Below are 16,459 nucleotides of genomic sequence, written 5' to 3' on the forward strand. Positions count from 1 at the left end.
AATATAAATCTGAGAGGTTAACTAGTGTGTCCACTGCATCTGTCAAAATCTTTATAAAATAAATAAAATCCTTGGGTAGTTAAACAAATACAAATTGGAGAAGTGTAGCAAAAAATCTTGCTAAGTAACTGTATAGAGTTGTCCAATTTAAGCCGATCTTCAAAATATTATAGATAGTGCATAAAAATTTGTTTACATCACAGATGTAATAAGCACTTATTGCCCTTGATACATAATTAGTAACAGCTACGATTTGGTGTTAATGTGTGATTACGATATGTACAAGTTTTTTGGCATTAAGTGTAACGTTATTGCCTTTAAATGATACACTTGTAACTGTTTCTGATAACTTTGTATCTGTCTAAATAGTAATAGTTTAAAAACATTTTGCTTCTCTATTAAGCTATATGTTGTTTTGAATACAACAGTTGCGGCTTACTTCTTGAACCAGTGTGAACACAATTTTGAATTTTAGCTACAAACTATTAACTGACTGTCTTTGTCCATCTGTCTCTAGATTGAACAAAAATATTCTGGCACCATTTAAAATTTGTTACATTTTCCATAATTTATAATCGTCGCAACAGACAGACGTTTCTTTCTGACACAACTATATCTCTTCTACATGTGTAGCTGATATGGTTATTCTCTTGGTTTGATAGTAGTGGTGACACTTGGTTAATATTTAACTGTCTGCGTGAGAAATAGGTACACCTCGTTTGTTCTATCCAATCTAAAGATTACATAGAGGTCAACATACACATAATACCGCATAACTGATATATTCCTTGCACTTTCATTTTAAATTGCATAGAGAGACAGTGATAAACGGCTACTTTGTTGGATAAATAACTATCAATTCACTTCTGATAATATATTGCAAATAGTAAGGTCATGCGTGCTCAAATCTCGTACGTTTAAAAAGTAGGAATGTGGTTGTGCAGGTCAGGTGCTTCCGGCTGGGAATATTGCAATTTTATCGGTAAACAATCGCAAATACCTCGAAATAATAAATAGAGTGTGTTGGAAATGGGTAATGGGGAAGTAATCCTAATACGTCAAAACGTTTCTGCACGGTTTCAAACAAAGTAGCAAAGTTATGCTTTGTGGACTTCAGTCCTAGAGTATGTAGTTAGAATGACATTTTTATTTATTAAATACTTTCCATTTTGTAATTCAAACTATAGACTGGAATAGGGGAATATTTGTGATTGGTTAATAAGTCTGTTTTCATTATTTCTTTGTTAGGGTGATAGATACCCTTATTCTTTGGAGAGCTTTCACTTGCTGCTTAGACTTGGTCATAACTTCTGGGGATTATTCTTTGGGTTTGAATTTAAAAAATACAATCCATCAAGATTCTTTTACATTATCAAACATTTTCTTAGATATTTAGTCAATTGTGTTTATTTAAAATTCAGCATTCTCTATCTTAAAAACAAATGGTTTTAGACTTTTGTTCATTAAAACTTTATGGTTAAAACGATAATATTAATAATCTCCCGAAGGTAGACATGTAGTTTTGTAGTATAAAATCCACCTTTGGTGTTATGTTTGTATAAGCGGCTAAATGTATGTCAGTATGTTAAAATAACAACTGGTATGTTTACCAACTTTAATCCTTTCAGTTTGTGATTAATCTAGTGATTCTAGTTAAATCATATAAATACACTTTGCTAAAGGGTTTAGTTTAGTCCACTCATATTCTTATTCAGTGATTCTAATATGTTATTGTTATAGAATTGTGACAATTATTTTTGTTACAGTTTTATTTAATTACTGTGTATTTCTGTCATTAGCACCAGAAATACTAAATTAATAACTGGAAAATGTCTCATTTTGCAAATAAAATGGAAAAGACTTTTTGTGTTTGAAATACAGTTGGGAAACAAATACCTACACTAATCCAATGGTCAGGGTTTTTTTTGTGGTTATGTTCCCCAATATCTCCATCACTGTTTACCCTAAGAAATATTTACACAGCATATATTATATATTTTTTATACATTTTAACAATATTTTGCTATTGAAATACTTGCTACTTTTATTTTTACATAAGAAAGCGGTGGGTTCGAACAAATTCATTTAAAATTCAGGGTTTTTTTTTTGGAAAAACGCTGGAACACGTCGATTTTTATTTTTGGCTGCGGGTTTTCTGATGGTAAATTCATGTATACCAAAATGTAGCCCAAAAATAAGTTACAACAATCAACTTTAATTTTTCAAATGGAAATAACTATTTTTTATTTAATTTTTTTTAATTCTACACCGAATTCTAAATATGTACAATGTCCTATATCTAAACTCAACAGTTATCGAGACAGTTACGATTTATTTATTTATTTATTTATTTATTAATAAAACAAATCAAATTAAATGTTGAAATTGTTGATTACACAGGAAAAGAAAAAACATAGCAAGAAATATTGACCCCATTATCAGTTTGCATCAATGTAATAATTTTAACAATATTTTTGAATTAATATTTCAAGATAATCATAAGTATTCAGCTCAATTGTTGAGTAGTGTATTATCGACTTGATTTCTGAGGTTTTTTTTTTGTAAATCGAGCAAAACATTTCTGGTAATTTTGATTGTTGACTTGTCACCGTTTAGTCACATGGAAACTTATAACAATTTGACTTAAAATAAGTAATTGTAAAGTGCAGTTGTAAAGTTTGAAAGAACAGGACTTGAACACAAGTGAAGTTTTCGAATTGTTTAATGATAAATACCCTGAGAGGCCTACAAGATCGGTAGTTACTATGATGGATAGTTTAGAGTGGCCACGTAAGAGACAGTTACAAAACCAACCGTCTTACGTTTCCACAAAACACACAATTGAATATTTTGCTCGATTTACAAGAAAATCCTCTTAAATCAACTCGATAAATAGCTGCAGAACAGTCAAAATGTAAATCTTCCGTTCTAAAATGTTTCCAGAAGAACAAATGACACCCATACAAACTTATTGAAGATGATCGCGACTGCAGAATAGAATTTTGCGAAGTAATGATGGATAGATGCAATGTTAACCCGCAATTTTTAAACAAAACGGTTTTTTCTGGCAAGACAACATTTTGTTTGAATGGTACCATGGGCGTAGCTAGGGGGGAGCAGGGCTGTGCACGGCCCACTCCCGAAAGCCCGGTGCCCACCCCAGAAAAAAGATCTAATATTATCGTCTATCATATCGGCATGTCGGTAAGTCGCTGACTACGTGACTTTTTTTTAGAATGAACTGTGTTCAGGTTTTTATAATTTTATTCGGCAAGTTGCTGACTGCGAGAGCTTTTTTTTAGAGGCTCCATAGAGCTTGCAGCCCTGGGCTTACCCCAAGTAAAAATTCTAGCTACGCCCATGAATGGTACACAGGCAAAATTTTCGATATTGGGCGCCACAAAACCCACATTTTTACTACTTAATTTTAATCAGGTATTTGTTAATATTTGCATTCGTATTCGCGAATATTAACTCGAAATATTTGCATTGTCATTCGTACGCGCGAATGTCGAAAATCTCACATCCGGAACAACTCCCTAGTCCAATCCAGACACCACCCCATCGACATTCCTTCTGCTCCGTCCCAGCCGCCGTCGTTTCCCGGAACATCCTCGGCCGGTGTCGACCGGCTTCTGGCGGACCTGACGGACCCTCGCGGGTCGCAATTATCTCTCGGGTAGAATCCCGCGGTCGGCAGTTCGCGGGCACCAAGAAATCAATAACCCGTTTGACCGAAGGTGGCCAATGGAGAACAGCGGTCTGACCAGCCCACGGCGCGTCCCGCGCCTCGCCCCCCGCGGCCCCCCGGGCCTCGCCGACGCCTCTAATTGCCATTCTCCACGTCGCCGCCTCAATATGGCAGCGGGGCCACGTACAGATAGAGTAATTCGATAAGAGCCGTTCGGAGAAATCGCGATGGGGTGTAATTACGTGGCGTCATGTTTTATGTCTGATTGGAATTGCTGGCGGAGCGACGACTGGTGGGTGGCTCGAGAGGATAGCCAACGGGGGAGCTAACGTCGCACTGGAAAAAGACAGGACGAATACTCGGAAAAAACGCGTTTTTGAGAAAATTAATTTTAAGGAATAAATGCTCCGTTGAAGATATTAATCTGAAACTTTAATATGAGCTTCCTAGCAAGTCAGTCTTAATAACTTATACACTTAAAAAAAAGTCGGTGTGAATGGAAGCAATAAAGGTACGGAGTGAATCCATTGAGTGAAATTATCGAGTACATTTTCACTCAATATTGAGCATTTTTATAATTTTACTCATTTGTAATAATATTTGAGTTAAAACTGAGTATTTTCACTCAAATAAATTCTGCAGGTAAATTCGTATTTGCCGCACTTGTAGAAATCGGAGAAATCGTCCTAATCATTGACTGACCGCACCCCATTCTATGGTTGTCGTGCGTTGTCTTTGTCTATTCCCATCGTCCCTATTAGGTCATCTCTTGGCGTGGTGTATGGCGTGTAGCGCTGGACAAGTGTCCGTTAATCCGGCTATTTTTGCGAAAATTATGTTTAATTATGTGGTTTGATTACAATACTTAATTAAAAACAATAATAGATTGAGTCTCGATTAATATTTGGGTAAATAAGCGGATGATTAAATTATTACCTATACTTGTACCTGTATACTTGACCCGTGTTGATATGAAAAAATAATCTTGTTTTTATGTTAGGAATCTGTCCCGAGCGGTGGCACGTTTTCTGAAACACCCTGTATACAGAAAAGGTGTATTCTAAAATTTTGCTGGGATGGTAGACTGCCACCATGAAAAAGTATTTTTTACAAAGATAAAAGATTGTGAACATCTAATAGCTGAATTATTTAGATTTAAGGGCCCCATATTCTTTAAATAGTGTTTTCCGCAAAGACAAATAATTTCAAACATTTAATAACTGAATAATCTAAAGTGTATCAAATAATAGGAATGTTATGTCATGCCACCTGAGTATTTTCAAAGACGCCGCAGTAAAACGAATAATCAGGTGCAAAAAACGATCAAACCATCAAGGTTTTAGGTACTGAAATCTACGAAAATACTAACTTTTTTATATATAACTCCACATATAAATATTCTTATAACATTTACTTGCTTAGTCCTACATATAAAATTGTTTACTTTTTATAAGTACGTGAAAATAATTGTTAAAATGTGGGGTTAGGATAATAGCAAACGCATGTTTTATAAACGCTTTTTTTAGTTATTATTTTATTTGGGTAAATTTAAATGGTAACAATGAATAAACAAAACATCAAGGATTTTATTTTTGTGCTTACTTTTGTTCTACACGTTTTACTTTTCAAGATTTCAGTACCTAAAAATGACAGAAATTTCACCATTTCTCGGCCAGAGATATGGCCACCTTAATGGATGACGACAAGTTGTTGCTATAATACCTGGTTATTTTGAACTATAATCTTTGTGTATAATGGAGAACAACGATAAAAAAACTGCCTGAATGTGAATTAAAGGCCATCTGACATAGACATTGTAAATTTTATCTTTCTCCTCTGGAATACAGCATTATTCTATTACACAACTAAGTATTGTTATGTAATTTTATTAGTCAAGTAATTTATTTGTATATATAATTTATATTTATGTACCTTCGGATAGCTCAGATTGTCAAATAGGGAAATCTACTTACCCTCAATTGCTTAAAAGGTAGACACTAGTGTTGTAGTCTCAGTGTTTATATTTTGTTTTTCTTTTGTTTTATAAATTTAGATTTCTTTTTACCACGATGAATTATTCTTAGAATAAAATTTTGGTTAATAAATAAATCTCTCACAATTATTTTTCAATTTTAGACACAGTTTTGCTCCTTCCGTTCAACTTTGATGATCCTGCCTCGTTTTTCTAAAGTTCAACTGCAATTTTCGTACGTAACTGTTCTGCTCCAAGACTAAATCTTCTACTGTCTGTCTGCTCCTCTATTACATCTGGTATTCGGTTTGTTATCTGGTATTTGGTCCTCCACAGGAGACTATCCTCTGAGAAATGTTGATAATTTAAAATTTGTCAATTAGTTACCTTTTTTTTCTATTCCTGTTTATGTCTTATATACACGATTTCTGACTTCTTTAGTTATTTCTGGACCTTTTAATTATTTAAATTATCTTTTCTTCGTATTTCTCTCAACTTTTTTATTCATTCTCTCCTTCCTCCCATTTTCTCAAATCAACTAACAAACTTTTTTGTTCTTCTCGTTTCCAAGTAACCGCACTCCTGTTTCTACGTTTCTACTACTTAATAACTATTTTACAATAATTTCACATTTATATAAAAACATCAATTTAATTTTATCACATTTCAACACATTACTATTTTCACATTTTCTTACATTTTATTTTCTTGGAAATTTCTGATTTAACAAGCTATTACTGATATAATTCTTTCTTTCATTTTACCCCTTTCACATATGCAATTTATAATACACTATATACAACATTAATTACTGCCAATTCGATATATTAATTTCGCACTTTTATTTTTAATTTCCAAACCAATATTTATTTTATATGTTATATTTCCATACATCTCAATATGTATTGTCACAGTTTCATTAAAATACTATTATAATTGGTTTTCAATTTCCCTAATATCTATGTAGTATTTTCACTGTAAATGTATCTCAAATTATACACACAATTGTAATTTTACAATAAAAATTACGTCATTTTGAGTAATTGACTGAAAATCTATCATAGTTTCCAACCTACTTCAAATTCTATGAACGCCAAAAGTAATTTTCCGGAATACTTTTAAAATGTAATTGTGATTTCACATTTCAGTTAAAATTTACTACTAAATTGTAATCCATTTAATCGTTGCAATTTTAAAATATTTCTTTTTGTACACGCAGAGAAAACATTGTTTAATAAAACAAAATATTATTTAAAACAAATAAAAAAAGTGTCATATATCCACAATTAAATATGTAGTTAATTGAAATAAATATTTCCTTTGATTATTGACTTACAAATTTATTTTATACCACAATATTATTGTTTTAAATAACAAAATAATAGGTTGTCTTGATATATGTACGCGATTTAAAAGAATTCATCATTTGTCGATTGAATTAAATTTATGATCAACTTAAGGATGTTCGATACATCTCTTGCGGGGCAGTCGGTGCGGGAGGGAAGCCTATGCTTATACACGGTAGTTTCGTTGTAGTACTGACCTTACATAAATTAATTTGAGTGAACTAAATATAATATATACGAATGAAATTTATACAACACATATTAGCTTGCATATATTTTTCGTGTTTAATGCACGGCAATTAACTTTTTATTTGAATGAAGTCTATTTATTCATTAAGAGCTTGTAAAATTATGGATGAAATCTGGCAACATTGTTATGGCGTGGTGGTAAAAGTTGGGTCAACTGTCATTACTGTCAACTTTGCGCTTATTCCGTAAACATGAATGAACATCCAAGGTACAAATGAAAAGTAATGTAAAATGCGTATGAAACAGAATGTGGATTGATGAGAAAAAAGTAAAATGTGCAAACCGAGAATCCATATAACTATCAAGAAGTTCAGTGTATGATAGTGAGACGTCGCATTGTCAAATTGAAGATTATGACAGAATATCTATACTGATCGTTTTGCAAAGAGATCCTTTCAATTTTTGTTTCAAATTGCTATTATATTGAAGTGTAGTACAGTTATGTAATACCTACTACTTAACATACATAGTGTTGTTCAAAACAGAATTTTTTTACACGAAAATTGACAAGTTTGAATCTAGAACTCATATTGTTACAGTTGTGTGAAATTATTTTTATCCAAATTTACAGAAAACACGTGTGACTTAAGTTTCAATATAACGCCAGAATATTTGTTAATATTACAATATATTGGCTCTTACAATAACCTAGACCATGCTGCTCCAATCAAAATTGGTCTTTGCGCAAAAATCATAAATCCTGTTCTAGAATGCATATTAGGAAAAAATAGTTACAAGTTATAAAATCGTTTCATTAAAATTTGCAGAAAATACGATATAATGGGGAAGCCCCGTCTAGCATTGAATTACATCCTCAATATCTACCACTGCTTTGTAGCTACAGGCAGAGAGATAAAGCCTTTGTTTTGCCTAGTGCGACAGTATGCTTTTATGCGACATGCTTCTACAGTATTTACAGATCACTAGATCGCTCTCCGCAACGCTTTGTGCAATCAATAAAAATTAAGATAAAAATACTTTGTAGTTGTATCTCACCCACATTAGTTAATAAAGCTTCATTACTTTTGTACTTGACGGTACATATAATTTATGTCAAGGGACCGCCACAACAACATTAATGGGTTTTAATCCATAGAAGACAGCTACATATACATATAGATAGAGTAACCGGATAAGAAGGGGGTGTAAGCACCTCGCGTGATACTTTCCGTATGAATAAAAACCCCGAAACCGACTCTTTCCTTTGATGAATGTCCGGGTTTCGTGATGGCGTGGACGGCAGAGGGCGGAGTTCCGTCATAATGGAAATGTTAATGCTACATGAATAAAAACGTTGTTCCAACGTTTCAATCTTCTAAATTAAAAAGAGTGTTTGCTTTATTTTCGTTAAAGGAGAGAAATTGATAGCGTGTCGCATATTTCAGCGTTATATTCCACAAACTGTCAAGTTGCTCGAGTAAATCAGCTTCAGTTTCTACTTGTGGTAACTTTATGTGTTTACCAGCTTGAATTGAAATTAAAATTAGCTTGTCTTCTTTTTCTTCTCTTTTCTAAAATATTTATGAATTCATAGACTTTAACAATCATAATCCTGTTATATAAAGGGTGTCCCAACCTAGTTCCATTTTTCTGTAACTAACCTATAGTTAATTTTAACAAAAAGCAGTAGAATACCTTGAAAATATAACGTTTAATACACGTATTGTGCATAACATTGAAAGAGGTATTTGGATTAACTTTTATATAAGATATTTTTTGCTAAAGGTAGTCGTGGAACAACTACATAACGTTGTTGGGTTACCCTGTACATATGATTAGGCAAAATGATGACCATTAGTTCAATCCAGTCACAAATCACTGATCATCAAAGACGCCGACAAGTAGTTTAACTGATATAATTCACTGACAAATGATTAGAAGATATCTACAACGCCGTTAATATTTTTTTTTTGTTTCAGGTTTGGAAGCACAAGTGCAGGACTCCTCCAAGGACCTGTACTGGTTCTAAGCAAATAGACTTTGTATAGTTTTTGTTAATAAATAAAAGTGAGACGTGATTTTAAGTGTAATATAAAAAGTACAAACTTTATTATTTAATAATAAGTTTCCTATACAGACTCCTTTAACGTTTATTTTAAATAAATGTTCCTTATTACGTATCAGATTGTTGTATAAATAATGAAATCTGATGTTAAGTATTAAAACTATTCAATATTGGTTGTCGTGTTTCATTTAACCCTACGAAACACCGGTATTACCTTAGTTGTTATGATGTATTGTAATTGGACTTACGTGACTGAATGCGATTCTACTTTCAGCAGGTATGTTTAGTTTCTATCTAATGTAGGCTGGTACAACGTGAAGTAGCTATTATTATTGTTTATTACATAAGTACTGCACACGTCTTGATAAATCAGCACCGCAAGATAACCCACAATTGAGAATTATGATCGCCATTATTCATAGTAATTGTATGGGTACAACACAATACTTCATACGATCCCTGAATTAGTTGCTTCAATTATCTGGTTATGTAATGGAGCAGTAACTTATGGAAAGTGTGATATATTCTAGAGTACAAGCCGGTGTAGGATAAAGGATATAAATATTTGGAATAAGCAACATAGAATCTCTAAAGAAGAATTTTAGATTAAAATACACATACCTATAGTATTAAGGCAAAAGTAGCAATTAATAAATTATACCAAATTTAATAATTTACCATTAAATATTTATATTTAGAATAGTACACCAATATCTGGAAGTAAAAGTTAAAAATTAAATACAGGGTGTCTCATAATTAGCGGCCAACCCTGAACAGGCCGATTCTATGATCAAAACTAAGTAAAAAAGTTCATATGAACATGGGTCCGGAAATGCTTCCTAAGGGCACAGGGACCCATTGAAGAGGGAGGAATGGAAATCATTTTTTTGCAATATCTCTCAATCGCGTTGTGATAAATGAATGAAATTTGGTATACGCAGCTAAATTTTGATGAGCAATTTGATGGACTAATCCATTTATTTCCACAAGGTCCATTGGGGTGGGTACGGGGGGGCCCTTGGTACTTTGCGTGTGTAACTTTTTCATCTTTGACTTTTTAACAAATTGGACAGCAAATTCCGTTTTCCCGAACTGTTTTACGTTAAAAAGGTACTCTTGTTTCAAATCGTTATCTTTAACGGTTTCTGAGAAAATCGCTCTTGAATTAATCCCACTTTGGTCAATTTCATAGTAATTTAAACAAAAAATAATAATAATAATTTAATACGTAATCAGTAATACACATTATTGATGTAGAACAATTATGATATGATGATTTGTTTATGGCTTTTGCGATGGTAATGCTGCGCGGCAGAACGCGAGTACGGCAGAAGGTTTCCAAACAGAAGGCTGACATCAAGGAGGACATTCCTCACTGTATTCCGCAATTTAGCTGCAACCGTCACTTTTCGAAGGGATCATAAGATGGAAACTTAATTTTGATAACAGACAACAAGCTATTTTAAAAACTGTTCAAAAAACCCTCCACCTTCTCTGATACAAAGTCTTGCCCTACGTGTAACACTTCTCGAAGCTATTAAGATGCTAAAACGGTTTTGACGAATTTCATTGGCTGCATCATTGATACGCTGCAGCAATTCCTCACGGGTATCGACTTCGGTGGCGTAAACTTTTTGATTTAGATATCCCCAGAAAAAGAAGTCCAGCGGGGTTAGGTCGGGAGAACGCGGCGGCCAAGCTACCGGTCCGTGCCTCCCTATCCACCGTCCAGCGAAATTTTCGTTTAGGAAATTTAGAACATTGCGACCACTATGTGCCGGGGCTCCATCGTGTTGAAAAAACATGTTACGTCGTAAATTTAGAGGCAGATCATCGAGAATTTGGGGAAGATTTTCTTGAAGTAAGTTTAAATAAAGATTTGAATTGAGACGTTGTGGAATTTCAATAGGTCCAATCAGAGTGTCGTGAATTATTCCCGCCCATAAATTTATGGAAAACCGTTGCTGGAAGTTTGTTCTCCGAACAACATGTGGGTTCTCTTCTTCCCAATAATGAGAATTATGAAAATTTAATTTTCCATTTCGGGTAAAAGTAGCTTCGTCACACCACAAAATTTTGGAAGCTTGCTCGTTGTCCAGCGACAAAATCCAGCGACAAAATTGCATACGTGGCGCAAAATCTTCTGGTATCAAGCCATGTACACGTCGATAGTGATAGGCATGTAGACCTTGTCGCTTTAATATTCTTCCAACCTGAAATGTTAGTAGCACATCTAATCAATTCTGTTAAGGAAATCTTTAAGATATGTAGTACCGTTGGCCGAGGAACATTTATTTGCCTTGAAATGTTCCGTATGCTAGTCGTAGGATCTTGTTCAATAGCGTCAAGGACCTCCGCTTCCCTATTAATCCTGGGACGTCCTTGACCCGGTGCCTTTCGAAAAGTGGCGGTTGCAGCTAAGTTGCGGAATACCGTAGGGAATGTCCTCCTTGATGGCAGCCTTCGGTTTGGAAACCTTCTCCCGTACTCGCGTTCTGCCGCTGCAGCATTACCATCGCAAAAGCCATAAATAAATATCATATCAACTAACTCTTGTCCCGTAAACTCTTCCATTTTTTTCGCTTAGAACTATTAAATTGGCAATCGGGTTGACAATACTTTGACATAAGAATACCTTGATAATTTTGTTTAAATTACTATGAAATTGACCAAAGTGGGATTAATTCAAGAGCGATTTTCTCAGAAACCGTTAAAGATAACGATTTGAAACAAGAGTACCTTTTTAACGTAAAACAGTTCGGGAAAACGGAATTTGCTGTCCAATTTGTTAAAAAGTCAAAGATGAAAAAGTTACACACGCAAAGTACCAAGGGCCCCCCCGTACCCACCCCAATGGACCTTGTGGAAATAAATGGATTAGTCCATCAAATTGCTCATCAAAATTTAGCTGTGTATACCAAATTTCATTTATTTATCATAACGCGATTGAGAGATATTGCAAAAAAATTATTTCCATTCCTCCCTCTTCGATGGGTCCCTGTGCCCTTAGGAAGCATTTCCGGACCCATTTTCATATGAACTTTTTTACTTAGTTTTGATCATAGAATCGGCTTGTTCAGGGTTGGCAGCTAATTATGAAACACCCTGTATACTGAATTAATTATAAATAGATAAATATTTGGCAAAATAGATAAGATAATTTTTTTATTTAAATTTAGCCATTTTCTGTTTCAGGTAAGTAAGAATTAAGATTTTGTAAAACTATGTCTTCATAAAATGATGTTGATGTGTTTTTCGAATACATATACTTGGTAGTGACAATCAGACTGATCCTACTTCATTTACATTTATATTAATTAAACACTTTATAAACTTGTAGGCATTGACATCTTTTTGAAGTTAATACAGTACAAACTAATGTAGAAAGCCGTTTATTAATAGTTTCACATAATCAAAACTACCAGTGACTAAATATTTGAAACGCCTAATGAGGAACTTGGAATACTATTAATATTATTCGTAAGTAATGAAATTAACTAGTCAAAATCAACCCACGCTGTATTTTTTCTAAACATAAATAAGACATCACAACTTTCGTTTTAGTCGTAAAGTCTGGTGGTCAATTAGGGAGTGTCAATCGTCAATACTGATTAGTTTCTGTTTGCACAGAAGCATTTCAAAGGTTTATGAATCTTATTCCTAGCGGTTATAACAGGAATTTGCAATACAAAAGTGTATGTGCTCTTGATGATTTCTTTCATATGTGATTGATTGATTGATTGATTCTTCAAGAAGAACATAACATTTTCAAGGAATATTGGTACATATGAAATATTTGAAACTGCCAAAAGAGATAGAAAACCCGAATCAAATGCCACGCACTGAGCATTATGCGAAAAGGAAGAGCTGGCAGACATTATCTAGGTTTTTGAAAATCAAAAATAACGACATTAAAGAACTTCGAAAGAGAGTCTGAAGAAAAAAGATGGGTAAAGTAAAACTCAATCTTATTTAATATCGACATGTGTAGAAATCTTATAGGATATAGGATCAGAAAAAAGATTATTAAATGCAGTGCCCAGTACCAATCCCGACTCAAATATAAATACAAAAAGAAAAGAAGAAATACTCCTCATTCCAGATAAAGATGTTAGAATATTCCAAACAAAAATAACGACTATTGAATGGAACGGCGATACAACGGAATTACAGATGACAAAAAATAAAAATCCAATCAAATATTGTTTACTTCGACTAACAATCAAATCTAGGCATCGTATTGATCCCAGATCAAGTCCAAACTGGAATGGGTATGTCATGATGCTCATCACTCATTCTTCTTCATCAAGGTACAAAAGTTATCGAGGTAATGAAGAGGCTGAGGTCCAATTAAGGAATACAATCAAAAATTATAAATTAAAGACCATTAAACTATCCGGATTAACCAACTGACTTGCCAACTGGGTGCTTAGGACTTTTGGATGATATTGATCTGGTGGTTTGTGTGATTCCACTAGAGAAACGAAGATGCCGCCATTCATATATTGTCCCAGCAAGGGTCTGATGTCTTTTGATCAGGAAAGAAAAATTGAACGCATTTATTATTGCTGTTGTTTAAAGCTTTATTTAGTCACTTTTATCCAGAATTGGTTTTTTGCTACATCGTTAGTTTAGATTTCTTGACGTTTAGAGTGGCATAAGTCATTTCTTCAGAACGAACTATAAAACTGAAGATTAAGTTTTCTAGCCGGCATTTATATTTGTTGTGTGTATTTTCCCATGTCGTTCTGGTGCTTAGTTTGAAGTCACTGGCCTATGACTTGGCGGTCAATTTGTTAACAACATATTTTCTTCTTATATCTTCAAAACCTATTGGTATTACTGAAAAAATGTAAAACCTGTTTTTGGCTGATAAAGTAAAAAAAAATTGAAAATCATATTTGCATAGCCACCTTGGTAAAATAATATCGACTTTTATTTTCTTGAAAGGCATAGGTTTTAACAATGTAGCATGAAAGGGAGATGGTAATTTAAAACAAATTTTTGTTTTTGATAGATTTTGATAAAAACATAATTTTTGAGCAAAATTATGAGATGTATCATCATGTTATAACCAAGACTAACACATCAGACGATCATCTTAATTTTCCGATATACCTAGCAAAAATGTTTGTTAAACACTAAAGGTAATTATTTAAGGCATTATATATTAATTAGTGCACATTCAATGGAATTAGTTTTTTTTTAATTACAGTGAATATTTTACCTAGGTAAAATTTATTTTCTCTTATTTCATTATGTAAGTAAGCTCTCAGAACTTGTTAAATGTCTTAATTAATTGTCTTTAGTGTTTAACTCTCCTTTGTCAAAAGCAATATTGATTACATTCTCTATCATGCCATGTTAAAAAACCATATTTTCCAGGTGACAAAAAAAAAACAATTTTTTTATCAAGATGGCTATAAAAAGTAGCCGTCAGAGGTCTAATATTTCCAGAAAAATTGTGCTTTGGAGAAAAACGGTTTTTTTTCGAGACAAATCGTAAAAAGCAAGCATTCGGAAAAATTGATCTTTTGCTACAATTCGGGATAATTATACAAAGGTATCTCAATTTTTTAATCAATATTTCATTTCATAGAGAGTGTTTACTTCATAAATTGCAATATTTTACCCAAATACCAATATAGACCCAAATAGCAAAAAAGTAAATTATGCTATTTAACACATAATTAAAGATACCTTCCATTTTTTTTCATTAATGTATTTTAATGTAATAATAGTTGTTTCATTAAGCAAAATCTTGTGAGCACCTACTTTATTCGTTTTACGCAAAAATTATTACATTTACGAAAAAAATTTAAAAATCTAATTTATTTCAAATAAATCACATAGATTTTAAAATGATCATTTTCGATCTTAGAGAAAGCGTACATAATTATATTCTCGTAATTTTTAAAGAAAAAAAAAATTTCTCATCCTCGTTTGAAGGGCCAGAAATTCACAGGTAGGTAGGGAAGGGATTAATTTTCATCAAGGCATTAACTCATTAATGTTTAACTCATTTTTTTTTGGCAATTATTTATTTACTCCCTGTACATTTAATTTTTGCAAATATCTATATAATTTACGCCATTTATTGGGAAACAAACATCCTGCACAGAGAATTAGATATTTGGATGTAGTAAGAAGAGATAAGAGTAAGGTTTGATTGTGTAAAAGTGCAAGTGTTTGATTGTGTGTAGGTGTTTGATTGTATGTTAGAAGACAAAAGAGTAAGTGTTTGATTGTGTAAAAGTGCAAGTGTTTGATTGTGTGTAAGTGTTCGATTGTGTGTTAGAAGACACAAGTTTAAGTGTTTGATCTGTAGTTAGAAGACAAAAGTGTAAGTGTTTGATCAGTAGTTAGAAGACAAAAGTGTAAGTGTTTCATCTCTAGTTAGAAGACAAACGTGTAAGTTTGATTGTGTAAAAGTATAAGTGTTTGATTGTGTGTTAGAAGAAAAAAGTGTTTGACCAGTAAGTTATTTGTTGACGTCGGTGTTTAGTCATAGTGGCAGAAATATGCTGAAGTAAAATAACCAAAAAGCTAAGCTAAATGTTTGATCAGTAAGTTATTTGTTGTTTATGTGAAAACATATTTTAATAAGTATTTTATTTCAAGTTTTTCAATTCTCAACTATTTTTCAAATATTTGTTTCGGAAAAAATAAAAACACGACCCTTTTATCCTATTTTTCTGTTTGTTGAATTGTTAAATCTGTAGTCACCAACAGTCAAAAGTGCTTACCTACTACATTTGATGCTAATGCTTCGACTGGTTTAGATAATATTAAAAACGCATAATCTTATAACTTTTTATATTATTTTTGATCAAATTCCTTGCGACAGTTTAACAGTAGAATTAAGGGACACTCTGTATAGTTAATTTTCTTCCAATGTCACAATATTGTGTAATCACCTACGCTGCGGACACCTCTGTATCGAAATACGTAATTTATGCATAAGAGTAAATTAAAATCGATGTTTATTGATCGGTACAACGCGTACACATAAGAACCGAAGGAACGATTTGTAAAAGTTTTGATAAGTAATGAACAGCATGCACATTAGTGTGGAATTATTGACGGAAGATTAAATAAGGCGGCAAGTTAAACGAACTAATAAAGATAAAACGAACACCGACACCAGCTGAATTTTAAGAGTCTTATTAACAGACGACTTTTTCCAGCCGATAATG

The 16,459-nt window shown here is 33.0% G+C and overlaps 1 protein-coding gene across 1 annotated transcript in view; it reads left to right on the forward strand.

The window, feature by feature from the left end:
* The window catches only part of LOC108907973 (protein vestigial), a 91,972-nt gene extending 82,608 nt beyond the window's left edge, over nt 1-9,364 (forward strand). Inside the window, exon 5 of the mRNA XM_018711859.1 lies at nt 9,178-9,364. Within this exon, the coding sequence (XP_018567375.1) occupies nt 9,178-9,227 (50 nt within the window). The 3' untranslated portion in view covers nt 9,228-9,364. The remainder of the gene's footprint in view (nt 1-9,177) is intronic.
* The last annotated feature ends 7,095 nt before the right edge of the window (nt 9,365-16,459 follow it).

Source organism: Anoplophora glabripennis, unplaced genomic scaffold, assembly GCF_000390285.2.
Source record: "Anoplophora glabripennis isolate ALB-LARVAE unplaced genomic scaffold, Agla_2.0 scaffold256, whole genome shotgun sequence".
In the NCBI taxonomy this organism is placed as follows: Eukaryota; Metazoa; Arthropoda; class Insecta; order Coleoptera; family Cerambycidae; genus Anoplophora; species Anoplophora glabripennis.